This window comes from Calonectris borealis, chromosome 5, assembly GCF_964195595.1.
Source record: "Calonectris borealis chromosome 5, bCalBor7.hap1.2, whole genome shotgun sequence".
Lineage (NCBI taxonomy): Eukaryota > Metazoa > Chordata > Aves > Procellariiformes > Procellariidae > Calonectris > Calonectris borealis.
The window spans coordinates 10,494,787-10,520,366 of NC_134316.1; the positions used below are offsets into that span (position 1 = coordinate 10,494,787).

A 25,580-nucleotide genomic window follows, 5' to 3' on the forward strand; every position below is an offset into this window, starting at 1 on the left:
AACTGTGCTGAAACATGCCCCAGTAAACCTGAAGGACAGCCACAGAAAATACCATGCTGGTGCAGCAGCTCTGCCAGGAACTGCTGTTTCTTAGTGGGAAAGGAGGTCTTGCTCTGCCTCCCCCCACCACGAAGAAAAGTGAAGCCTTTCCTCCTCCGTCTCATCGTTGGCTCCTCTAGCACACTGGTGTACCCAAAATCCAGTGATCCATTTGACGGTCAGAAACCCTCGTGACAGATATGATTAGACAGACCTAGCTGATCAAAATGGAAGAAGAAAGTGAATTTCACTAAATGTGTACAATCATTCAAATTATGTGGCAGAAAAGCCTCTTATATCAAAGAGGTTTGCCACCAGTGTGAGTGCAGCTTTACTGCTGTAAATGCCTTTTACGCACCTTTATGTAGTTAACGGTGCAAAGCTGCGGGAAGATGTGTTGTTTTCGAAATTCCAGCTAGCTTTCGATTGCAGAAATGCAATCATCAGTGATCGTATGTTTCTATACAAATCCAATCAATTCTTACAGCCTAGTTAACGTTTGTGGCACTGTCAATTAGAATATAAACAAAATCCCTTAATGACCAAAAAGGGCAAATTTTGATACTGGAAGTGCGAAGAAATAATAAATCTGTCAAAGGTATTTCCACAACATCGTTTTTCAGAGCAGAACGGCTCTTAAAAATCTTAGAAAATATTGCTGCCCTGTAAGCAATAGTTCAAGTAATTTGTGATGTTTTTGAGCCATTCCTGCTGCGAGAGCAGGATGGCCTCGAGCGCAGCAAGGCGGCCGGGAGAGCGGCATCCAGACCCCTCTGCCACCCCGAGTCCCCGGGCGACCACTTAACCTTTCCACGCCTCACAGCCCGCCTGCTGCGGGAAGGGATATTGGAATACCCTCCAAGGTACCGTGATACCTCACTATTTAATCAATCAGTATTTCACGAGCACTAGGGAAAGCTCCGAGCGCAGGGTAAGCGGACTGGCACCCCACGCTTTTGGGGAAGCTTGCTGGGGGCACCCCAAGAGGTTTACGGGGCCTGGCCCTTCCCAGAGGTTGGAATGCCGGGGGCTGCCGGGGCCTCTGCCCTACGGCGGCGGCGGGACCCCGTTTTTTGGGGTAAATTGTCCGCACTCTGGGCACCAGGTTCCTAGCGCTGGCGGCTTCCCGCACGGCCGAGTCAGGAGAGGCCACATCACCTCGCGGGGCACGGCGTCCCAAACGCCCGGGTCACGGGCCGGGCCGGTCCCGGGGCCAGGCCGCGCCGGGGGCCCGGAAACGCCGCCCTCGGGGCCTGGGGCCGGCCTGGCGGGTGGGCGGAGGGGGGCGGCGGGAGGGCCGGGCCGGCGGGCGCTGCCCCGCCGCGCTGAGGGGAGCTCCGAGGGCAGCGAGGCGGGGCCGGGCAGCGAGGCCCCGGCGGCGGAGGATCCCCCCCCTCCCCGCGGGGAGCGGCGCGGAGCGGAGCGGCCCCTCGGCGCGGCGGCGGTAGGACCCGGCGGCCGCTCCCCGGAGGATGTGAGCGAGCGCCGCGGAGACGCGTGTGGGACGAGCCCGGCCCCGGCTGCGGGAGCTCGGCCCGGTGGCGCGAGGGGAGGCGGCGGCTGCGGGGGGGCTGCTGAGCGAGGCGAGGGGCGGCCTCCCCCTCCCGGCCGGAGGCAGGGCGGCGGCGGGGGCGAGGCGGAGCGGCGGGGAAGGCAGGCCGGCAGCCGGAGCGGGCGTGTGAGCCCCATGGGCCGAGCGCCTGCGAGAGGGGGAGGAGGAGCCGCCCCGCCGCCCGCCGCCCGGGGATGGTGAGGAGGCGGCGGCTGCCGGGAGCCCAGTGAGGCCTTCGCTCGGCACCCGCCGGAGAGCCCGCCTCGCCAGCCTCCCCCTTCCCCCTGCTCGCTCGCTGGCTCGCTCCCCCCTTCCCTCCCCTTCCCCTGCCTCCCGCCCCGGCTCCCTTCCCCTGCCGCCGCCACCCTCCCATCACCTCCTCCCCGGGCTCCAGCCATGTAAGTGACCCGCTCCCCCGGCTGGGAAGGGCTGGGGGAAGGAAGCGACGGGGCCGGGGCCTGCTCCGCTCGGCCGCGCCGTGCCCGCCGCATTGTGCGGGGCCGGGAGGGGAGGGGAAGGGAAGGGGGGCGGCCGCCCTCCGCCTTCTCGGGGCGGCGGCCGCTGACCCGCCTAGGCCGCGGCGGCGGGCGGGGGGCTGCCCCGCCGCCCCCCCCCCCGGGCACGGCCGGGCTGCGGCGCCCCGGGGCGGCCGGGCGGGGTGGAGGGGGTGAGGGGGGCCGGGCTGCGGGCGGCCCCCGGCCGGCGTCTTGCCGGCGGGCCCGGGGCGGACAGGAAGCTGTTGGCTCCCCCGGGATGCGGTGGATGAGAGGGCGGCGGGGCGGGGGGCTCCCCTGGCGGCCCTCGGGCTTGTCCCGGCCCCCTCGGAGCCGCGGCCCTCCAGCGCCGACGGGGGCTGGGGCCGCCCGGGACCTGCCCGAGCATCCCCCAAGGAGAGGGGGGTGGCGGGGGGCGGTATTTCTAAAATTGTGGCAAATAAAGTCGCCAGGTGCCCCCCCCCGTTCTCCCACCTCAGCCGCCCCCATTTTCTCCTCCTCTGTAGCCGCGTTGTTCAGCCCTGCTCCGTTTTGCGGACCACTAAGTGTTTGCCGACGGGGGTGTGATTATCTCCGTGGGCATTTGGCGTGTGTAGGTGGCTGTGCAGCGTTTGTGGACTTGATTTTTTTTTTTTTTTTGCAGTCGTGTTTTGCAGAGCTGTAGGGAGCTGTCTGCAGATCTCCCCCCCCCCCACCCCCCCAGGTGAAATTCTGCAGTTGCCGAGATGTTCTTGGAGACTTCTAGGACTTTTGCTTCTGTTTCTTTGTAAAACACATAATTATAATCGAGTATATGAACATGTTGGGACTTTTTATTTATTTTACTGACAGTACGCTAGTGATGCTAATGCAGCTTGCACCTTATCGGTATCCCCCCCTCCTCCCACCCTCTTGGGGAAAGTGTTTAACTCTCTTTCTTTTTGCTTTGTTTTCCTACCACCTCTGATATATAAGAAGCAAATCCCTGATTTGCTCTTGTTTGTTTTATTTATACCACAGGAGGGATGTACATTTCAAAATACAGTTATAAAGGGGAGTTACTAACACTTAATTCAGAAGAATATTTGTTTACAGGTAAATAAATTTGACATACTGCATGACTAGTAATTACTTTTATGTAGTAGTTAATTTCCTGATGACAGCCACAACATTTGTCTGAGTTAATAGATTTAAAGACGCTGTGGAACTACCTTTGATTTTTTAAATAGGAGGGTTTTTGTTGTGTGCGATGTTTATAGAACTGTTTTTGGTGTGCAGCGGTGGTAAATCAAATTTAAGAATTGATCCAAAGTCTGCAAGTAACTTGTAGCTCCAGCATTCACTTGCCTGCTTATAAAAATGTCCTGTAAGTAATTACATTAAGAATTAAATAGGTTCACGACTGACTTGGTTTGTTTGGGGCCAGAACCAAACTTCCGTTATAAATGCTTCAAAATGGAATTTGATTAAATGCATTTAAAGTTGGTGCAGAAGCTCTGAGCAGCACCGTTCTTAAATTGTATGAGCATAAACTGTAAAAGGACCTGTTCTTGTTTGGGAACATAAAGCGGATTTTGTCTGGCCTGTGTCTGACAGAGTATGAAGAAGTCTCTTTTCTGTCATCACTCAGTTTTGAAATAGGCAGCTTAGTCTGGCCTATCAAACTGCAGTTGTGGTTGCAGCTTGGACAGCTGGATGTCGTAACTCTGGCCCCTCACCTGAACAATATTAACCTCCTGACTATTGATCAGCAAAGACATGAGAGCACAAGCATTTCAAATTACAGTTTTGTAAACCTAGATTAGGCGAAGAGATTGAAAGAAAGTGGATGTGGCTTTAGAGATTTTTATTCTCCACTTACCATTTTTCCTATAGGTCTTAGTATCAGAGAAGCCTTTCTGAACCGTGTGATAAGCTGCGTGTGCAGCCGTGAAATACCAGTTTAGACGTGGTGTCATTTGACACAGAACATATACTAGCAAATACGAGTGACCACACCTAACTCATGGCCCACAATGCGTTTTTGTGAAGTAAGCTAAGATGCTGGAACAACCTGGTCCCTCTAAGCTTTCTTGAAAGCTGTCTGCCCAGATTTGGTAACTGGGTCATGGTGCGAAGCTACTACAGTGTGCTTAGAGAGCCTTGAGCGCGTTGGAACCGCTGCTGTTCCTGCGAAACACCCAAGGCAGGATTTGCATAATGCAGGAGAGGTACTTCGCTGGTTAAAGCCTGGTGGGGACACTTATCTATATGCTCCACTTGAAATGCTGGCTGGAGCCCAACTTTGTTGTATCTGTGCTGTTCAGGTGCAATTGGCTGTCCGCTATGAGCTTACACTGGGATCTACTGTGGGAAGAGAGTTTGGGTTGCTCATGATATCCCATGTAATGGGCCCAAACACACACCCGTCTGCCCCCCCCAGTTCCTGTGTGTCTCGTCTACTCTGGTGATAGTGTCATGTGGCCAAGGTGGGCAAACAGGGGCAGCTGGATCCTTTTTTGCCTGGTCCTGCTGTTGTGCGTTATAAGAACATGTGAGGATGCATAGCACGTTAGGGCTCAGAGTGTCCTGGGAGCATCAGGACTGTGTCACACCAGGGCAGCGGGCATCGGTAACTGGTGGTGTGATGGGCAGAGTGTTAGTCCGGGAGCACGCTTTGCTGTGACCTGCGTTCTGATCTGGGCTAACTAGTACAGCCTAGGCACAGCCTAACATTCCAGGTGAGGCAGTGGCAGGACCAAGGTTGGTGGGTCCGATCCTCCTTCAGTCTCTTGCTTATACTCCCTCATAGACGAGATAATTACCATAGATGCTCCTGCATCCCATAAGCTTAGGTTTCAGCTTCAGCGTTACGGAAGAATTCCTTTTCTTCCTGCTCTGCTTTAGGGTGTGAGTAGAAATGAATATAAAATTTCATCCTGGAAAGAGGGCAAGGAGGACAGATTCATCTCTCGATCTCGTAGAGACAAAAGAAAGTGAGCATAATAAGTGGAAGAGAATGAGAGAAGGAGCTCTAACATGACTCTCCCAAATACGGAAAAAACGGTTCTGCTCCACCTTCTGTTGGACGGTTGGTTTGACTGACTCCTTAAAGCAGGTTTCGCTGCTGCAGTGCCTAGGGAAGTGAGTTATCTCATTATTTATGAAGACGTTAATAACCTTTAAGGAATTAATACATGCGTAAAACCAGCGTCACCGTGATACGATGCTGATGTCATGCCATTCATGATTTACTGTACTTCAGCCACGTGAGGAATACTTTGGTATTGAAAAAGGTATTACAGAAACGTGTACTGAAAAACAAGCAAACAGAAGGCTAAGAGAGAGAAGTTGTTTCGTTTTTGACAGTATTCCGTCATGTGCAGACACAGGCTGGAGCAGCCAGGTCATACTTACCTCAGATGCCTTCTGTTCACTGGGAACCATTCCTAGATGGTCGTAAATGAGGACTGTAATCTTCCCCCCCCCCCCCCCCCCCCAAGGATTTTATGGAAAAGGAACTTATCTCTGTTTTACGCATCTTCAGTAGTACGTTGACCTGTAGTTAACCGGCTCTTCTATTCCAAGAAATTACTCTTCCTTGCTGTCACTGTCTTCAATAGCGACTTTTACTAAAATAGATATATTAGGCACAGCTTGAATGTGTGTTTTAAAATATACCAGATAGAGTGGGTTTGCTTCTGTTGGAGCTTTGTCTATGGGCATCTTGTTGGGCAGTGAGAAGCAATTCCCAGCTCTTCACACTGTGAAGAAAAATTAACTCAAGTTCACCCTTATAAAATAAGTGCTCTGGCATAGCTGATAGGAGGACTGAGGTGGAGCCCATGCTGCAGGTTGGTGGCAGGGAATGTTTTCCCACTTCATTGTGCTGTGCTGCTCAATCTTCTGTGCATGGCTCCTTTACAATACCCCCTACGCTCTTCACCACCCGTCTCCCCGTGAAGGAGACGGGCAGCTAAAGACACATCCCTGACAGCAGGGCTGCAGTAGCAGGTGAATGTTTCTTGGGTAGACATTGTAGGGAAAAGGCAGTCCAAACTTTTTGGGCACCACAGAGAGTAGAAAAAGTAGATCCTCTGAGCTTTGGATTTCTTTGTTGATCTGCTTTTTTGGGCTGTATTGTCATTCAAATTCAGATTATGAGATGACAGTTTAGCCGATGACAAGAAGGAGGCTGCCAAGTGGTAATCTTGGCAAGCGTTAACCCAGAAAAACCTGGAGTAAGTTAGCTGCAGATTGCAGAATTTTGGACCTTTGCGCTTTTTCTGTTTTTAATAATAGGATTGTCCTTTCTACAGACTAGTTTTTTACATATGGTTATTGAAAAGGATATTGATCGCTCAATGCAGCTAAATTGTTGAATTCAAGACGCAGAGGTAGGTTGCACAGTCCCCATGTTCTGTTATGGCACAATGTTAGACGTGTTAACTTTCACACCTGGGTGTTGCATTTCCAAACGTAAGCTGTGATAATCTTACGGGTTTTGTTCAACACTTTGCAAATTGCATGATGCTTAAACAAAGCCTCTAAACGAGGTCTAGTCTCGACATCAACAAGTAAGTCTAGCTTGCATGACTGTTGTGCATGCATTTTTGAAAGGAGAACAAAAGCCTGCCATGTTCATCAGGTTCTATCCTAATTGCTCTGGAGCTAAAGGAGTTTGTTTCAAGGTAACTCTGGCAGCTGTGGGTTACTGGTTTCTATTCTGCAGCATATGGTGTTCTCATATTTATTTATGAAATTAAGGAATTCTTACATGTCTCTTGTTCCGATGTAATTTTTCGTGTGTTTTCCCTCCCTCAGGCAAACAGCTTATCTGTTTCTTGGAGCTGATAATTATAACCAGTGAGATATGGCAGATTTGTCATTTGGTAAAAAAAAAACCCCAGCTTGTTTCTGGGGAAAAACTAGAAAATAAAGTGTTACTGGAAAAGCGAACAGTGATAAACAGTGAAAGTTCATAGGCAAAGTATCAGGGGAGTGACCTCTTTTCTCCCAGTCCATTTCTGCTTGCAGTGATGGAACTTGTTCGAATTTGACCTCCTTGCTTTGAAGGCTGCCCGTTTCAGAGCACTGGTGATATATGATAGAGAGCCTTCTGTCCTTGCTGGGGTTTCAGTTCTAGGTTGGATTCATTTTGACCACCTGTTTCTTCCATCCAGGGTTGTGTCTTAGTGAGTTATGGGGAATTAGTTGCTTTTTAATCTAGTTTCTGATGGATGGCTATCACCTGCATGCTCAGAGATAATTGATGCACGCGTGCCAAATGCATGCAGAGACGGTATATATTTGTTAGGTGGAATGTGATGTTTCTGTGGTTGGAGAGAGACTCCAGTAAAAGCCAGGTCTTTGGCGATGAGTTACAAATGCTGCTGGGTTCTGTTTTATTAAAATTCTTGGTTATTGCTGGGAATTTGTCACCAATTACATTTTTTGATCACCCAAGTAATACCAAATTGAATGGTGGTATGGACACTTCGGAGAGCACAGAAGTCATTAAAGAAAAACAAACAGAACATTGTACCACAAGCAGAAAAATAATCAGATTCAATTTAGAAAAATAATAAAAGCTAATGCATTTGGGAAGAGATTACTTTCATTGAGGGAGAGAAATGCGAAGAACATTTCTGTGGTAGTCAGCCATGAGCTAGACACATTTTCAATAAGATACGGCAATTTTGAGCTATTTAGATAGGGACTTCATCTCATAAAGCAGAGGGATAAAAACCCTAAGTTGTGGTTAGGTGTAATTCATTGCGAGAAAGACAGCAGCAAACTGCAGTGCGTTCAGGGAAGGGCAGTAAAATTGATCAGGGTGCTGTAAGGGCTGATTTAGGATAAGAGAAAGGTATGTGAGCTTATCTGAGATTCTTTGTATACCTCTAGGAGAGGTAGGAGTTATAAATATTAAAGATAGAGAAGACACTTTTTGGGATAGTTAAGGAGATCTGAGTGGGATTAACAGGATGACGCTGAAGCTATGAAAATTTGAAGGAGAGTATCAGGAATTTTGACTGTTAGGAGTGTATCTCTAAGATGCACTGTGTGTTATTTGATAGACTGCTATACATCAAGCTGTAAAGAAACCTTCCAGAAGACGTTTTGGAAGGAAATATTTAAACCTAGACTTTGTGAAGTCTCAGAATTTTTATTGTTGTGGAGAGTGAGGTGTTGTTGGAGATACAGAGGTCTACTGGACAAGGTCTTGCATCCATCTCTAATCCAGACAGTTGTGAGTCTGCCCACGATCAATCTGCTCAGTGAAGAAGCAGGACTTCAGCAAGCATGTATTTTGGCACCTCCACCTGCCGAGATATAAAAATCCTTGTGAAGAGCAAAGCCCTCATTTAGGATTTGTAATAATAATAAAAAAAAAACCCCAAACCCCAATGAAAGCTACTCCTTGTTGTATCCCTTATTGTACATATGTGACATGCTTCAAAATGATGGTGCACTCTTCTTTTGATCCTTTTAGAAATAGCTGAGAAGGAGAAAAACGGAAAAAAAAACCCATCCCTTTTGTGGAGCCTTCTGCGGGAGTTCAGGAATTTCAACAGAGTGATCTTTTGGCATAAACTGGTTTTTCAAGAGACATTCCTGCCATTATGAATGAAGTAGCAATAGTGAAGGAAGGGTGGCTTCACAAACGAGGTAAGTGTCTCTTCCCTCCAGGACAGTAGATTGGCTTTCTCTCACGCGGTGATCTGTCCTTTAGCAGCATATCTTCAAATAGTCTGTTATTTTCCCGTTCATCCTAGTGTGCGTGACTTGCTATCAAGTTTGAGAAAACGCACGTATATGGGGTTTTCTTTGGGTGTGTGCATGTGTATGTGTTCACCAAAAACTGCGTCAGCTGCTTTGAAGATGATGATAAAGATAGCAACTGAAGGAGATGCTACTTAGAGTGTTAAAGGTTAAACTGCAGCAAATTATTTTGTTTTATATATAAGTCTGTAGCCTTTCTTTTTGTGTTAGAAGGTAGAATTGTCTTGAGGTGAATCTTCATTTGAACAGTGAAAAATATGCCTGTATTTTGCGAGCAATGCTGTGCTCTTGCAGAGACTTGCTAGAGAATGTGCTGTTTTGTTTGTGTCTGAACTGCTCTTGGTACCAGTGTCCTAGACGGGAAGAATAGCCTTGAGTTTGTGCACTCTGTGCATTTCTGTTGTACCACTAATGGCATTTGATTTTTATAAAGTGTCTTTATTCTTGACTGGGTGGCAAAACTGAAATACATAGTCATGTGTACTGTTATGCTTTTTGCATTCTTAAATGTTTTATTCCCAAAACAGTGGGTTGGTTTTTTTGGTGGGGGGCAGGGGGATGTTTGTTTTCAAGTACTACAGCATTGCTCCTATAAGGTACTTGACTTATCTGTTTCTTTGTATTCTACTATTGTTTCTTGGAAAGGAGAGAGCAGTGTTAGGTACTTTCCATAATATCGTCATTTTTTTGGACCAAAAACAGAATCTGTGTGCTCCAGCAGTAGGGAAGCTCACATGGTTCTGCAGACTCAGGATTTTTCTAGAGGGTTTGCAATAACTTACCTAAAGGTGCAAAGGTGTAGCGTAATTATTTCTGGAAGAAAATGGAAATACGCTATCATAACCTTGATAAAGGCTGATGGTTCTTCTGCAACAATAAGAAATTTCTAAGAATTTAGAAAACATGTTGATAATCCATGTTTTAAAAGGGTGGAAACGTGTATTTCTAACAGCTGGATATGCAGCTTAGTTTAGCAAATTGTCTGATGCTTGATGTGAAAATGTTTTGATAAAGTGTTTTCTGTTTTTTTTTTGTTCTGGTTTATTTCAGTTAGAAACGCCTTTCCACTCATTATCTTAAATAACTCGTGATAATTCTAGTGTACCCAGGCTACCTTGTTCTGATAGATAAAGTATTTGAGAATTGTGCTGTGTTTGGATAAAACAGGAGAAAGAAATACAGAATTATGTTTCCCATTCCCATTTATGAATCTAGAAACTCTTCAAATTAAAGAGATATGTTTTTAGTTTTAAATTATGTTTTTAGGCTCAGGTTTTTTTAACCGTCTGTTGTTACAATTCTTCGTGCACTTACCTGTAACTTGAAAAAAAAAAATTATTATTTGGAGGAGCACTGTACAAAAATCTGGGGGAGAAACATTTATTTCAAAAAGTATGAAAATGTAATTGTATGGAATTGTCAGGATGATTCAGAGGTCATGTGTCTGAAACTTTAAAACAGTCACGTTGTATTTCAAGCTTGTCTGTATTTACCCTTGAGAATTGAATTTTCGTTGTTTCTAGGATTATGATAAAGCTACTTTCAAGTAAGGAGACCTCTGGAGGAGGTTTTACTAAAAGATGCCCTTATCTCCTGATCTGATTTTTTTTTTTTTTTTAAATTACCTTGGAGAAACAGATTATTGTCTCTGATGATTTGCTGATAATATTATGAGATTATCTGCTGAACACATTTCCATTTCCAAAATGTTACTCTGCATGTTCTGCATATTTGAGACTGCAAATTTATGCCCAAACGCCCAAACTGTTAAACGTGTCTTGGCGTTTTCTGGATGCCAGGCTTCCTAATCTTTTTAACCTGTTCCCCAATGCCTTTTTGCCTTCTCGGTATGTGCGGTGACACCTATTTCATTCCACTTAATTGACTTTGCAACTGTTAATTTGGCGTTGTCCATTTGAGGAGGGCTTTAGAAAGCAGTGCTATCTCTCCTCCTCGGCTTGCCAGTGTGTCAGCTCCGTTACTCTCTTGGTTTTTGTAGCTGTTTTGGGATCAGTTGACAAATTCAGTTCTTTTGGCTGGGGCTGTGTGGGAAGAACTGATCCACTTGTGTGCACGTGTTTTTTAAAGGATTTTTTTTTTTTTTTTAAACATCTACATTTATTGCCAGACTCTATCAGTTTGCTGGCTCTGCAAGATCAAGTGCTTGAACCACAGGATGTTTCCAAAACTGATGTCTGATACTGTGAGCTTCTGAAGTTAAGGCATAAACAGTAATTACTGCAGGGAGGGACTGCTAAAGGAGGATTTTAGATATAGGAAATGTATATTGTTTGTCTTTTGGATCATTTATAAAACCGAAGGTTGCACTGCATGTGTTCTTTAAAGATCCTAGGGCTTTCCACATGCAAATATTTTAAGTAGTGACTGGCCGAAATCCAGATTGGGCAATGATGTTCTGTCTACCTAACGTTCCCCCATAGCGTTGGTTGGATATGGTGTCTCTTAGTTCACGTCCTGAGCAGTTGAACAGCATGGCTCTGTGCAGTTGAACAGTTGCTACATCTCACCCCAGCAGTGGCTTAATTTTGGTGGTTTTAATGATTTGTGTATGTATAAATCAGGCTGCAAAGTGCTCTGGAGCCCTTCTGGATGGCAGGTGTATATAAGCATAAAGCTGTCATTAGCAGGAGCAGGTGTTTTGGCCTGGCAGGGAAATAGCAGGGCTTTCTAGAATTGTGGGGTTGTTTTCTTCTGTCAGCATGCTTTACATTTCTGTTTTTGTTTCCAAGATTAAAAATACAAATGGAGAAATGAAATTAAACATCACTGCCTGGCCGAGAGCTCTTGGCAGTTCTGTAAGTCAGTGGCTTAAAGGAAGCTCTACTTCCAGTAGCGCAGATGTTTGTTTGTGCAGGGGCCAGAGTCATCTCCATGACATGTCTAACCTCAACCAGGCAGAAATAGAAGAATTCATGAATGAACTGGTTTTTTTCCCGTTTTCCTTGTTGGCAGCGCTTGGTGCTGTTATTCTAATCACAGTGAGGCGGTAGACTGTGGTGTGAAGACAGAAACAGTAGCAAAAATACTAACCGCTCTTTGCACAACTGCGTGGCTGAAGTGTTCCAACACACACATAGAAAATGTGAAGAAACTCAGACTTGGGGTTGGTGTGTTGTATGTATATGTCCAGAATATGTAGTCCCTGGTTGTGTTATGTTGAAGGTTTGTTTAGTGGGAAGGGATGGAGGAAATGGGTAGATGTAGAGGTGCTATAATTGTGACTGAATAGGAGGGGGGAAGGAGTAAATTATCTGCCCAAATTGCTGCTTGTTGAGTTCTGAGATTATAGGTTTTCTGGATGTATGTAATGAGTATCCTTAATTTTGGTTGTGTGTTGTGGAACTTTTTGGATAAAAGAGGTATGCCCGAGTGTATTTTATTTACTTTACTGATCCATTTTAAAGATCTTATTGGATTTCTTGCATCTTTCTGCTGTGGTCCCTGTTTATAAAGGTCCTTCTATTGTCTTCAGTCTTCATCCTGTTTGTTGTTTTTTTTTTTTTTTTTTTAAAGTCTTTCTGCAAGGCTAACAAAGAGGGGGATTGTGCGTTTTGATACTCTGTCATCTCCGTCTTCCCTAGTATGTCCGGTTTTCTTATTAGGGCATAAACTCGTATGGAAAAAGGAGTCTTTTGGAGGCAGGGAAAGAGGGGGAGGGAAAAATGTACACTGACATTTAAAAAAGGAAATAGAAATCTCGATTTTTCACTCTGAGAACTCTGAAGCAATTATAAGCAGCAGGAGAGACCTGTGTATTCATCCATTAATATTTAGCAGCAACTGTGGAGCTACTTTTTGCTTTTGTTTTTAAATAGTATATAAACACCTCACAGTAATTTTAACCGTGAAAACCAGAACATGTCCTCCAAATGTCAATTTGTGTGGACTTCAGGCAGCTAAAACTATTTGACTGGTTGGAAGTTTGGCTTTTAAGCTGATCAAAATTACTAGAGGACCTTAACTGAGAAATTATACAAAAGGTACTTACTCCACTTATGGAAATACTGCTAATTTTTTTTTGTTAAAGAATTATTTCTGTAACGAAACGGAGTGATACAGATGTCCTAATAAATACCCAGTAGTCCATTGTGATTTGTCTTCCTTTAGCTTCATTGCATAAGATGCATGCATGGTCCATATGTAAAATATAAGCCAGGAATTAAGTGCTGATTGTTGCTCTTTTAGCTTTCTCTAGCAGAATAGCACAGACGGTGAACTTTAGCTTTGTTATTTTAAGCACAGGTTCATACTTTCAGTATTCTGTTAGTATGAATCAAAACAGGATCTTACGAGGTATGACCAGAAGTGAACTTTTTTTAAGCCAGTGGGTCTCTTGTGTTGCTGTTTTTCTTTACCTCTTCTTTCTTCTCTCTTTTCTGTTCTCACCATGTTCCCTACCTCTTTGTGTGTGTGTGTGTGTGTGTGTTATTTTGGGGTGGTTTTTATTTTTTTACTTTGGCTTCTGTCAGTCCCTGGGATGTAGCGGTGCGCTTTCTTGATGACCTGTATAGCCAGAACCTTCGGGGTTCAGATTAGTTCAAGGATCGTCTGACTTTCATGGCATTTCAAAGGAGTGGCTGTGGCACTTGATACAAAGGATCCTAAGATACATCTGAACTCTAAAGATGCCAGCTATAGAGGGCATGGCTGCTTCAGAGGTAAAACCGGGGGGAAGAGGAAAGGTAAGAAACAAGATAGGGGCTGAACAAAGAATGGAGGGGGGAAGTTTGTAACAGAGGGAAAGAAGCTGATGCTACTTCCAGAGCTGAAGGATTTGGTTTATAGAGAAATCTGTTGCTCTTCTTACTGGAAACAAAAGGTAAGCTGTGTCAGTTTGTGGTTTTTCTTGTGTGTCTCTTTTTCAACACAAGGGGCAATAGTTTTGCAATGCTAGCTCTCGGTTGCTTTCATTTTGCTTGCCCTGTTCTGGGAAAAGGGGATTGGGGAGGAACCAGGAAATTGTCGACCAATAAATCTGACCTTGGTGGTAGGCAAGATGCTAGAGACATTAAGAAAGGATGAGATCACAAAACATCTGGAGAAATATGAGCTGATAATGGCTAGTCAGCTAGACTTTTGGAGGGTAAATCTCATCTGATGGAATTGTTTGTGGAGAGATCATAGGAAACAGGCTGGATCCAGTGTACTGTAAAAAGTCTGCTTTGGATGACAGGGAAGTCAGATGCTGAGAATTACCTAGTACAGTGTAACTATACTGTACTACATCTTTGAAAGAGATAGCGTAGCCTAGAGATTGCTCATCTTCCTTCCACTGAGCAGACTACTTAAGTCTTTGACCATCTTTGTTGCTTTCCAGTGTCCTTTTAGAAAAGTCTTTCTTCCAGAACATTTTTTTCGTGTAGGAAAACCAGTTCTTTAAGCCACAGCTTCATACTTTTGAAGGGTGAAGTCCAAATGTTTCTTTTTTCAGTAAAAATTACACCAAAAAGATCTTTATTCCAACATTTTCCCCCACCTTTTTTGCAAAATACTTTCAGTTCTTCAGACAAGTCATGCTAGGTTAGATGTTTTTCTCTGTGTGTGTAAACTGACTGTCTGGAACTTACATGTGAGTGACACCAAACACTCTCGCTTTGAATGGCAAAGAGGAAGAGCTCAGATGTTTATGCTCACATTATTTATGTCAGTCCTGGAAGTTTACTTTCATATTCTGTTTTATTGTACATCAGAAGCGAAACAAACTAGCTCTTAATTTTATCTCTAAAAGTGGGGTAGCATCATAAACTACTGTTACTTTTGTTAAAAGAGATTTGAGAATGAGGGATCTAGGACGTTGCAAGCGCTGTTAAAGTGAGCCTGGGAATGCTTGATACAGTCGATCATACAGAAGCTGCCTGCATTGGCTTTGATCCTCTCTTTCATGGTTCCTTCATTTTCAAGAAGGAAAAGGTAGGCCTGTGCAAAAAAAAAAAAAGTTGTCCACGTGTGGTTTTCTGTTCTTTTTTTCTCTCAGTAGGCATACTGAGAAGTCATCAGGTTTGGATTTAGGAAGAAAGAAGTACTAAGTGCATGTGCTATTTTGAGGTAAAGAGAGAGCAAGAGAGTAAAGCTTGCTCGTTGTTCTTGCAAGAGTGGTTTTAGGCAAGGTGTTGTGCCATGTATTTTAAATTTGGCGCCTTGTCCTCACTTGAAAATGTCTTCCCATGCAGCCCCCGTGTGGATGCCAGACGGTTCCTTCCCTTCCAACATTCCCTGCTGGCGCTCTCCCTGCCTAAGCACCATCAGTTGCACTCCTTGCCTGTGCCCGCGGCTTCCCTTGCCTAAACTTGCTCTGTATTAGCACTCTTAGCCTTAGACTTTGCCATCTGAAAAAGCTCGTGAGGACTTTGATGCTCTCAGAGCAGTACATGGGGACAGCTAGTGTATCTCCTTTTATCCACAGTTTGTTACTGGCAAATTCTCTTAAAAAGTGGGGTAGTTGTTGGTCTCGGACTCATTCAGGAAACAAACCTTAATATGTGTTGGAAAGAAGGGTTTACTTAACCTTTGAACATTTAATTTGAATGCATTTTAAAAGACAGAGCATTGTAAAAAAAAAAACTGTCAGCCTTGTGGTTTTTTTCCCTTTTACATATTGAAGTAACTGATTTACTAAGAAAAAAAAAAGAGTTAAATTTTATTTAAAAAGTCATCTCTCATGGGGGGAAGACAGAGGCAGGATTATTATTTTCAGATGTATTATGTTGCAGGTACAATGTGCCTCTTAAAGGGGGAACAAAAACCAGGAAACTATATGAGGAAAGAGGAAGAAAAAGAATGGAGAAAGAATAGCACCATATTAGGTGTGAAGTAGTGTGCTTCTGTGAGAAATATTTACTGCAACTGAAAGGGGGAAATAATGAAGACCAACTTTGAGTGCAGTTGAAAAACATGTTACAGAACTCTGGGATTATTCTCCCACCTCTTCAAGTTGAGCCAAAAATGTGAAAAAGATAGCTGGTCAAACAATATTGTGAAATTTGTCAATTTATGCAAAAGTGCATGGTCATATTTGAGGACAGCAGAGGTAAACAATTATCACAGACTGTGGGCAAGTCAGTTGCTGTTTTCCTGAGTCTCTTGGGTAAGTTGGGAGAGCGTGTTTTGAAGTGCTGTCCAAAGCCCAGGCCTTTGGTGAACTGCATGTAGAAGTACGCCTTGGAGTCAGGGGTTCTGTGCATGACTGCAGTGGTATTTCGTGTTAATATTGAGACTGAGTGCAGCATCCGAATCATTTACAGGACTATCAAATAAGTCTCTTCTGCTTGCGCTTTACTAATCTACTCTCAATGAGGAGCACAGAACGTGCATGCTAGGGAACTGAGTTCTGTGTCGGTTGTGAACCATCGCCTTCATAGGAGATATCTGTTTTGGGAGGGAGCTCCGGTCTTAGAATGATAGGATGGTTTGGCTTGGAGGGGACCTTTAAAGATCATCTAGTCCAACCCCCTTGCTGTGGGCAGGGACATCCTCACTAGATCAGGTTGCTCAAAGCCCCGTCAACCTGACCTTGAACACTTCCAATGATGGGGCATCCACAACTTCTCTGGGCAACCTCTTCCAGTGTTTTACTACTCTCACAGTAAAGAATTTCTTCCTTATATATAACCAAAACCTACCTTCTTCTAGTTGAAAACTGTTATACCTTGTCCTATCACTACAGGCCCTGGTAAAAAGCCTCTGTGAGTCTTTTTTATAAGCTCCCTTTATATGTTGAAAGGCCACAATAAGGCCTCCCTGGAGCCTTCTCTTCTCCAGGCTGAACAATCCCAGATCTCTCAGTCTTTCTTCATAGGAGAGTTCTTTTAAGACAAGCATTGTTATGCTGATAGGAAAGTCTCACTCATGAAGTTGAAGATGGTGTATTTTAGTGGACTTTAGGTGCCAATGGGGGTCAGGGCTGCTTACAGCAATTGATGCTAATTCTCAAATTTTAAGTGCAGCCCTTATGTTTGTTGTGGCTTTATAAATTGGTTCCCACCTGTAGAAGTTGCAAGATTCTCAAGGTTTTGCCCCTTTTTGTTTCTGAAGCAGAGGAGCTTGCTAATCCTCATGATGTAGAGGAAAAACTGGAAAACATAACCCGAGTGCCTTCTCTACAATTTAGACTAAGGAGAAGAAAAAGGGCTGTTTAATTACTTTTAGTAAAAAGTCTCAAAAAGTACACGATTTAAAATAATCTTATAATGTGTGGTTTTATTTTCCTGAACACTCAGCCTTAGCAGTATACCCTACTATTTCTGCAATTCTGTCATGGGGTCTGGGGATCAAGAAATGTACCCTGTTTACCCTTCAGAAAGCAAGCGATGTGAAAGAATAAATTTTGCATTTGCTGCAAGAGGCTTGACTGGTCTAATGGCTAATATAAACATACAAATGAAACTATATTTGAACTGCTTTTTTACCCATCAAAGTCCAGTTAAACTAAATCTCAAGATTTAAGAGAAAAAATACTTATTTGAAATTTTTGCTATGTGTTTCCATATGAGCCTTTGTACATGCCATATTACATCTGCCAAATTAATGCTGCCTTGTTTGGAATGATGTAGTTATACCAATTTGGGAAATACACAAAGTAGGGTCTATGCCCTGAAATGCAAGGATGCATACCATTTTATATATTCTTGCCATTATGCCTAGGTTGGAGCTTCACAGTTGAGGTGTCAGTAAGAAGTTACACCCTTTGAAGAAAACTGTTAAGCAGCTCAAAATCCATTGTCAGGCCTCTTCATCCCTGCAAAGTGGGAATACTACCTTCTATGTGCTGCTTGCTTTTCAAAGACTTCCAGGCATGGATTGTCTGGATTGGGGTTTTTTTGTGGGTCATACATGTCCCTGCACCTGCCTGTGGTCTGTAAACCTTCTATAAATAGCAGTCAGTTAACTAAATGAAAGTGTTTTCTCTGTGATGCAGATTTTTGGGCATTTTGTTTTGTTTCTCTAATTTTTAACTTTTGATCATGCAATCTCCTTCCATTCCTGTCCTCATTGAGGAGAAATGAAACTTTGAGAACACCAAGAGAAGCAAAGGCATTTATTTCTTAATTCAAGACTTGATTTAAATGTGTAGTTAGTTGTATAGTTTTAGTTATATTCCAGTGCAAGTTTATGCAAGGAGCAGGCGAGAATCCAGTTGTGGTGACAGTGCTGGCTGTGGGGCTTGGAAGTAGTTTTATAGGTGGAACTTGATTTCTGGACATAAGGTATGAATCCTTTGCCACTATAAATTAAGTAATCAAGTCACTCTGTGATAAGTGTTCTTTGTGTTGCTCTGGCAGTGTCTTGAGGAGGCCGTGCTTTAGATTGGGAGGTTAAACGCCACTAATCATCATGGCTTTTTCTTCAATAATTTTTTAAAAAAAGAAATCTGGGCTTTTTATGTGGTTGTTAACAGAAAAATGGTTTCGCTGCTTTAATATCACCACTGCCGTTGGTGATATGTTTCCAACAGTGAAGGAGTAGGATAGTAGTTGACTTTTTCAACCTGAAATTTTCTTTGCATCAGAGATCATTGTAGTTCTAGGTCTTTTTTTCTGGTACAGACACATTTTTACTAAAGCACGAACATTTGAAGGTATATAACTGATGTATCTCCTGGTGTGGAAGTCGAAGTTGCCTTGTTACTTGCATGATAGGAAAAGTATTTATTCTAAATAAGAATTAGGGAAAAATTACTTTTTCATACATGGAAAATCACCGCAAACTTGCCAGCAACAGCCTTCAGCTGACTTGCAGAGATATTGCCTATTGAACACTATTGTGACAGCTTGTTTCTGTCGTTTTCGCTGAAGTTTAGCCTGTAAAGTCAAGATATCTTGATCCGAGAGATGGGGAGACAGTTAAATTACATCATCATGGAAGAATACCAGCATACTTAGCTTTAAAGCCATTCAAGACTACATTGGCACCCCTTTGTTATACAGTGTAGCTGAAAACGAACTGCAGCAATAATGAACCAATCCATCTAAATCACAGCAGCTGAACGACTGACTGTTCTATCTCAAAATGCAAATGCCTTGTGCAGAATGGATTTAATTGTAAATGTTTGCTTAGTAGGGAATATGAGCCTTTTAGTTTGCGACAATAATCATGAATACAAAGGCCCACAGAATTTTAGGGTTTACATAGCTTGTCCCTGTTCTCATAACAATATTTCGAAGTCAGTTTTTTAAAATGTACCATTTGGCTTTTTTCTAGCCAGTGAATAGAACTCTAAATGCCCAATCTCTAAGCGGTGTTTCGAAAACTGAAAGATAAATTTAGCTCTGTGTATTTAGATCAGGCAGGATTTTCTGTTGTATTTCTTTCAAATCTATGTTAGGGCTTTTATATAGCATCAGATAATCAGAGGAAAAAGTGCTGACTTTCAGAGCTTGGATTTGGTTTTGCAGTGCAGAAATGCCGAGTGTAACTTAGAGTATTAGCATTTTCTTTGAGGTTCTAGTAAGGTGCCTCTCAAACAGTTAAAAGGTTACTGTTAGGAATTTCTGTTCTAGTAAAACAACCAAACAAACACACCCCCCCCTTCCATATTAAAATCTTCATTTTTTTGTTAAATTCTTGAAACCTGGCTGCTGAATGCAACTAATGAGGATGAATCTCTGTCACTGATTTGAATGAATTAAAATAAAATAGCATTGTCATTTTATGGCAAGGAAAGGAAAAAGCTTTCAGAGTATCACTAGTAAAAAGAGAGAAAGCAGAAATACCTGCCTCCAGGCTGTGCCGAGGTATCTTTCTGTGTAAGGAAAGACAGATAAAACTTTGAAAACACACACACACACAAAAAGTGTGCATGTTTATGCTTCTGTTGGCATTTTGTATGTGTGTTCTTTAATAGCCTTCACATGTGGATTAGTCCTTCTGAAAAAAAAGGCAACCAAACCCCCTGAAGAATAGGCCTTTGTGACACTGGAGAAGTTTACTGCGCCAAAGTTATGGTAAGAATTTGTAAATTTTGGCTGCTGGAGTACTTCCTTCCCTTGCTATGTTTTTAATGTTGGAAACTTACAAGTGTGGAGTAGAGGGTGTTTTTTGGTGGTGGTTTGTTTTTGTTTTTGTTTTGTTTTTTTTTCCAAAATGACAATGCAAACATTCATTTCACAAACTAAACCGCCTGTTCACATGGCGCTGCTGGCTGTATATAAACACCCTGTTGATCTTGTTCTGCAGAAGTCTTCGTTGGGCTTCCTGAGTCATACAGAACTGCTCCGCTGCTCTTTTTGGGGCTGTGCTGTGGACTTAGGCTGTATCTGCTCAGATTTAGTTTGCCAAATTAATGTCCCTGAAAAAAATGTTTTTACTTGGAACAGGGCCCTCAAAGCCAGGATGTTTTTCTATGTCTCTTTTTCTGTGTGTGTTTAAAATGTTTCATTCTGCTATCTTGGGAATGGTTTGTTTTGCCTGTATTCCTCAGATAAAGCTGAACCTGTCGAGGAGACCTTTAGTATTTCTTAGTTGCAGAACCATCTTCCTCTTACATACGATGTTGTTTGTTCATGCGGCTCTTATGTGGAATGTTTTAGTTTGTGGGTAGGTAAAATAGCTTCAGATGAGAGAGCCTGCAGAGCACAGAAGGCCGAAAGGACACTGGTAGCTGCACTGCCAGGTGAGCCTTCCCGGTGGCCTGGGACACGGCAATGAGCTGTGCAACACAGTTGACTTCACAGGGGTTTTCTGGAGTAACCAAGGGCAGAATTCGAGTCCAAGGCTAGACTGTCATGGTGACAAAATATTTAGAAAACATTTTCTTGCTTGAAACAAAAGCTTGGATTGTGCAACACGAAGTACCGTCCCAGTGTAATAAACGATGTTGTGTGTTTTTAAAGGGTTCTGTGCATTCCCTGACCATCAGCTCTTGCCAGATTCAGTGTGTTCAGGTAAAACGGGGCATTTTTCCTCCGGACTGTTGGTTTTACAGGCTGGGTTAATTCTCCTCCTTTACGCAATGGGGTTGCAAAGATGTAGCAGCCAAATCTGGCCTCAGATTTTGAACATGGTGGGCAGCCATGTTAAAGACACATGCAATGGAGAAACTTCTTCTCTTCAGCCATGGTGGCTCAGCTGCATTAAGAGCAGTTGCTTAAAACTTACACCTTGTCATTGACATAGGCTGATCCGATTCCGAATAAGCTCTAGGACTAGACTTGGTGATTGCTTTTATTGGGTTAGAACATGCTGTTCTGGCTGCAGTAGGAACCTTTTGTACTGTAGGTGTTTCATCCTTCCATAGTAATGGCTATAACTTTTTTTTTTTAAATGCCTGAGGTTTTGAGATGTCCTAGCCTTACTGATATCTATCCTCTGACTTGAAAGGAAGCCAGAGGTCTAAAGTGGCAGTGGTAGATTGTTCATCGGGAATAATATAAAATGATTTTAAGATGAGCAAACCTGTGACAACTGAGTGAAGACTACTAGCCAGCCGTGTACAATTCAGTTCAACATAACTGCACCACTTGGAGCTAATGCATTTTTTCCCAGTCTAGTCTGTCTTCCTGGGTAATATCAGTTATAATTTCGGAGAAAAGCATGATTTTACATGTGTACCGCCTTCTCTGCTTAGAGCAGCAGGTGGCCAAATTTCTTTCTGAAATAGGGACTTCTCTCGGCTCTACAGCAACTATAACCAGATAGTCTGCTGAGACTGTATTTTTTGATCTTCAAAGAAGTTGATGTTTTCAAAGTTGCTGTAGTTTTTGGAGTGTACTGTTATTCATGAAAATGGAAAACAAAACCAAAATATGGAGGAGGGGAAGATACTTTTCGAAGGTTTTCATCATCTTGCGTCTTTGTATGCTTGGCATGTAACCTTGTCCCATTCAGAGTGCTGCTCTGAACAGGGCAGAGCTCGTTCTTTGGGCTCCTGCTTTGTTGCTATCTACTAGTTCCTCTGTTGCATTGAGCCGCAAAACCAGCTGCTTTTTCTTTTCATACCTATTTTTACCATCTCTAATTTGCTATTAAGATGTTAACTGGAGGCAGAAGTTAGCCTAGCATGTCTCTATACTGAGACTACAAGTGGGGGCAAGCAACCACTTCTGTGCCTTCTCTTGTGCTACCCTTTCACACTTGGGAAATGGTCCCTGTAAACAGCTGCAGTACTGCTTTATTATCCTCTTTAAAAGCTCTCGCTCCTTGTGTTGCTTATAAAAGGCCTTGACAAACTTGCAGTGCATATGTACTGAGACTGCCGTTCACTGCAATGCCCAGTATTGGTCCCCTCTTTTTTTGTGTGTCTGTCTGTCTGGCCTTCTGTTGTCCGTGTCCTGTGACAGTAAACTCTGCAGAACAGGCACTGTCTCATTGTTTTATTTGTACAGCAGGTGACTCAGCTTCAGATGCGTATCTGAAGTTGCAGTGTACTGCGGTAATACAAATCATTATGGTATAGAAAGCTGTATCTAAAATAGGAAGAAATAAGATCAGATTTACTGTTACTAGTTTTGTGCATTTTTAAGGGATTTTTTTTGGGTGTTTTGTTTTTGGGGTTTTTTTGGTGTTAATCTTCTGACTAACAGGTTACTGGCAGAAATGTGCAAAACTCAGTATATATGAAGTTTTCTTCCCACTTCCCTCCTCCCTACGGCCAGAGGAAAGCTTTCTTCTCAGCAGTAGCTTCAGTCTGCTGGGAACGGGCTACTTCACAACAGTTCTTGTTGGTGTCTTGGAGAGGTTTGTTTACTCCCGCGACTAGACTAGGTGTGCTTATGGCAAAACCTCATGTTTCTGGAGACTTTGCTCTTTTCAGGCACCATTTTAGAAGTGGAATGACACACAACAGGATGTGTGGTTGTAGATACATGTTCACGGTTCAGAGGCCGCGCATACCTTTTTGACCATGTACAATCCTGTGCTATTTCTCTCATGATTCATGTGGTGAAATAAAACATGGAGGAACATGGAATTCATTTCTCCTTTTTATGCCCAGTACACACACAGAATATTTATTGATATTCATCTTTCTGCTGACTCTTACAATCCTCAAACCAGTTACTGGAGGCAAGGAGATTAAAATGAGGGCACACGGCCAAGCAGACTTGAGGTTTTGTTCCCTGAATTTGATTTGAAAGTTACAGTTTGATAAAGTTGCATTAATTCTATTTTTTGCCTTCATATTTTTATAATTCTCCCGAATTACCTGCATGTACTGTTAGTGTCAGGATTTCTTTTGTAGTGTTTTGAAGTGGCCCTGCTTTGAGTGGATGAGATCACCTCTAATGGCTCCTTTCAACATAAAGTATTTTGTGATTCTTGACCGGTTTGATATTAGGAATCTTATGCAAAGCCCAGCCTGATTCTGAAGGAGAATAACAACCCCATTTGTAGAGGTGTTCGGTTTTAGTTTTGATATTCGTTGTGATGGTCATCAAACAGAAAATAAATAGCAGTTCATCTGTTGTCAACAGGCCTTTTCATTTTTCAGTGTTGGCTGATCTGTTCAAATATGGAAGTTGCGATTTTTCAAGGAAAAGATTCAAAACATGGAATAATAAACAAACCTTGCTAATTTACTACTTGTTAGTGTTCTGGGTCTGTGCTTTGGAACCAAAAGTTGCTTTTTGCTTTAATTACTAGAATGTGTGGTTTACTAAGATTGCTACGTAGCTGTGAAGCTGCTGGGAGTTTTGCTTTCTTTTGTTTGTTTGTTTGGCTGTTGTTGCTGTGAGACTCTCTGTCAGAAAGTAGAAATGTTTCTAACCTCATCCCAGCCTTTCTTCTTCACCCCTTTGTAGTCCTGGTGTAAAAGAACCGGGAGAGGCGTCTTCCCAGGATGAAACAGGGGTAGCAGGTCGTGTGGTGGGGCTAGCTCTGTTCTTTCTGGTCCTCTCCAAGCAAGGCTTCAGTTATTTTATGTCACCGATGGAAGTTAAATTAGGTGCCTTGATGGTCACCTTCAGCAATAGCTGGTTGACTGCAGCTCCTTGAGACTCTGACCGTGGCAGAAGAGGTGTGGTTTAGATTCACATTGTGTTGCTGCTTGTTGAAGTTTCCAGCAACAGCCTGTTATAAAAGTAGAGACCTGGGCCATAAGGTCCATCTTATCAGCAGAGATTGACAGGATAGTCTACTGATAGCAGAGGCGACCTGGAAGCTGAGCATGGCTGATCTGGTGTCCTCAGTTAGCACCAACCCACAAATTTCTTCCTTTGTCCCAATCAGAATAGTGACCGTGCCCTTCATCAAGGCCTGTTCATGTTGGTGTAGCAGCAGTCCATCATCCTTTGGCCTTTTGGAGTCAGTCTTGATAAACTAGGTGAATCCATAGTGTGATGGATCTCTGCTGTTTGTTCCAGGGTAATAGTCACCTCAAACAGTTGACGTTAAATGCTGCTTTATGAATGCTCTTGAGTTGTAGAAGCTTGTTTCACAACTGGTTATCTGGATGGCTGCAACTGGAGTCCCAAAGGACAGAGTAAATTTTGGACTTGAGGTGCCATTTCTCTCAGAAAAGAAGACGTTTGAGGGCAGGGTTCAAGTCTGGCTCAGCCAGCAATGGGAAACCTTGAGCAGTCTCCAGCCTCTGGAATTTGTTTTATCTGAGACAAGATTGTTGTGTGAAGCCTGGAGTCAGGGTCTCCATGTGAAACTACATCAGATCTGCATTTAGATCTGTGTCTGAAATGAGATAGCTGTAGTCCCAAAGGGATTTTTTCATTTCTTACTGCTTTGTAATCTGAAATCTCCAGGACAGGGAGCTTCTTGAAGGATACATGTCTAACACCAGCTTCCTATTAAAACTTTCACTAATTTTGTAAAATTGTACTTATGACCTGCAGTGGATTTTTTTTATTTTTCTACTTTGAAAACTTGGTATGTCTTCCTTCCTTTTTCCACAATACCAGGATAGTGCTGACTATTTTGGAAATTATTTTCTTTGTTCAGATTTGGACTTCTGAATGCAAACAATGCCTGCATCTGATACTCTCTCCCATTTTTTGCTGGGCTGGAAATGCTGTTAATAAAAGGCGTAGGCATTCCCCATTCCTTGTTGCCCAGGGGAGATAGGTAGGTCAGTCAAACTGAAGGCAGAGCATCTAGAAGCTGAAGAGATGGCTGGTGTATTAGAGTATTGTCCTGGAACTGAGAATCGAAGCCAGTCCTCCCCTGCTCTGCCACAAACTTCCTCCTATATGATCATCTCGGATAAGGTTGTTTTTATCTCTCTGTGCCCCAGTTCCCTATCTGTAAAATGGTGATAACAGCACTTCCCTACTTCACAGGGATGTTGTGAGGATAAATGCAGCTCAGGCTCTGGGGCTCTTGGATACTGTGGTAACCGGGGGCACAGATGGAAGAAGGGAAATGTTCTGCAGAAAAGCTTTCTGTTCTTTAAGCCCAGCAGTAGGTTACAGAACTGATGTGAGCGTGGTTTCCACTGAAGTCATGGCTTGACTGGTGCCATGTCTTTTCCCCAAATGTTTCCTTGCTCACTACTGCCTGCATACCAGCAAAGCGCTTAATGTCCTTACTAAATGCTGTTGTTTGCATCCTTGGCTCTGAGAGCCCAGGAGCTGGGGTGAGACTTGCTACCGGCATGGGCTGCTCACAGTGACTGAATGGAGTACGTGCTTCCGGCAACAGCCACCCAGTGCGTTTCACAGACTCACTCAGACCCTGAAAGGAGGTAAAGATACATATGAATGGATTTTCACTTGCGAAATTCAAACTACTGTAGCAGTTACTCTGAGCAAGCAGTGGACTGCAGTCTGACCAGAAGAAAGCAATTGTCC

At 43.4% G+C, this 25,580-nt stretch overlaps 1 protein-coding gene across 4 annotated transcripts in view; it reads left to right on the top strand.

The window, feature by feature from the left end:
- The first annotated feature begins 1,372 nt into the window (after nt 1-1,372).
- AKT1 (AKT serine/threonine kinase 1) overlaps nt 1,373-25,580 on the top strand; it is a 74,929-nt gene continuing 50,721 nt past the window's right edge. Inside the window, exons 1-3 of one of the 4 annotated variants that reach the window (XM_075150944.1) lie at nt 1,701-1,989; nt 3,085-3,159; nt 8,540-8,715. In XM_075150944.1, coding sequence (XP_075007045.1) covers nt 8,670-8,715 — 46 coding nt within the window. In that variant the 5' untranslated portion in view covers nt 1,701-1,989; nt 3,085-3,159; nt 8,540-8,669. Of the gene's footprint in view, nt 1,514-1,690; nt 1,990-3,084; nt 3,160-8,539; nt 8,716-25,580 lie in introns of those variants that run through there. The other 3 variants (XM_075150945.1, XM_075150946.1, XM_075150943.1) reach the window with 3 other exon arrangements.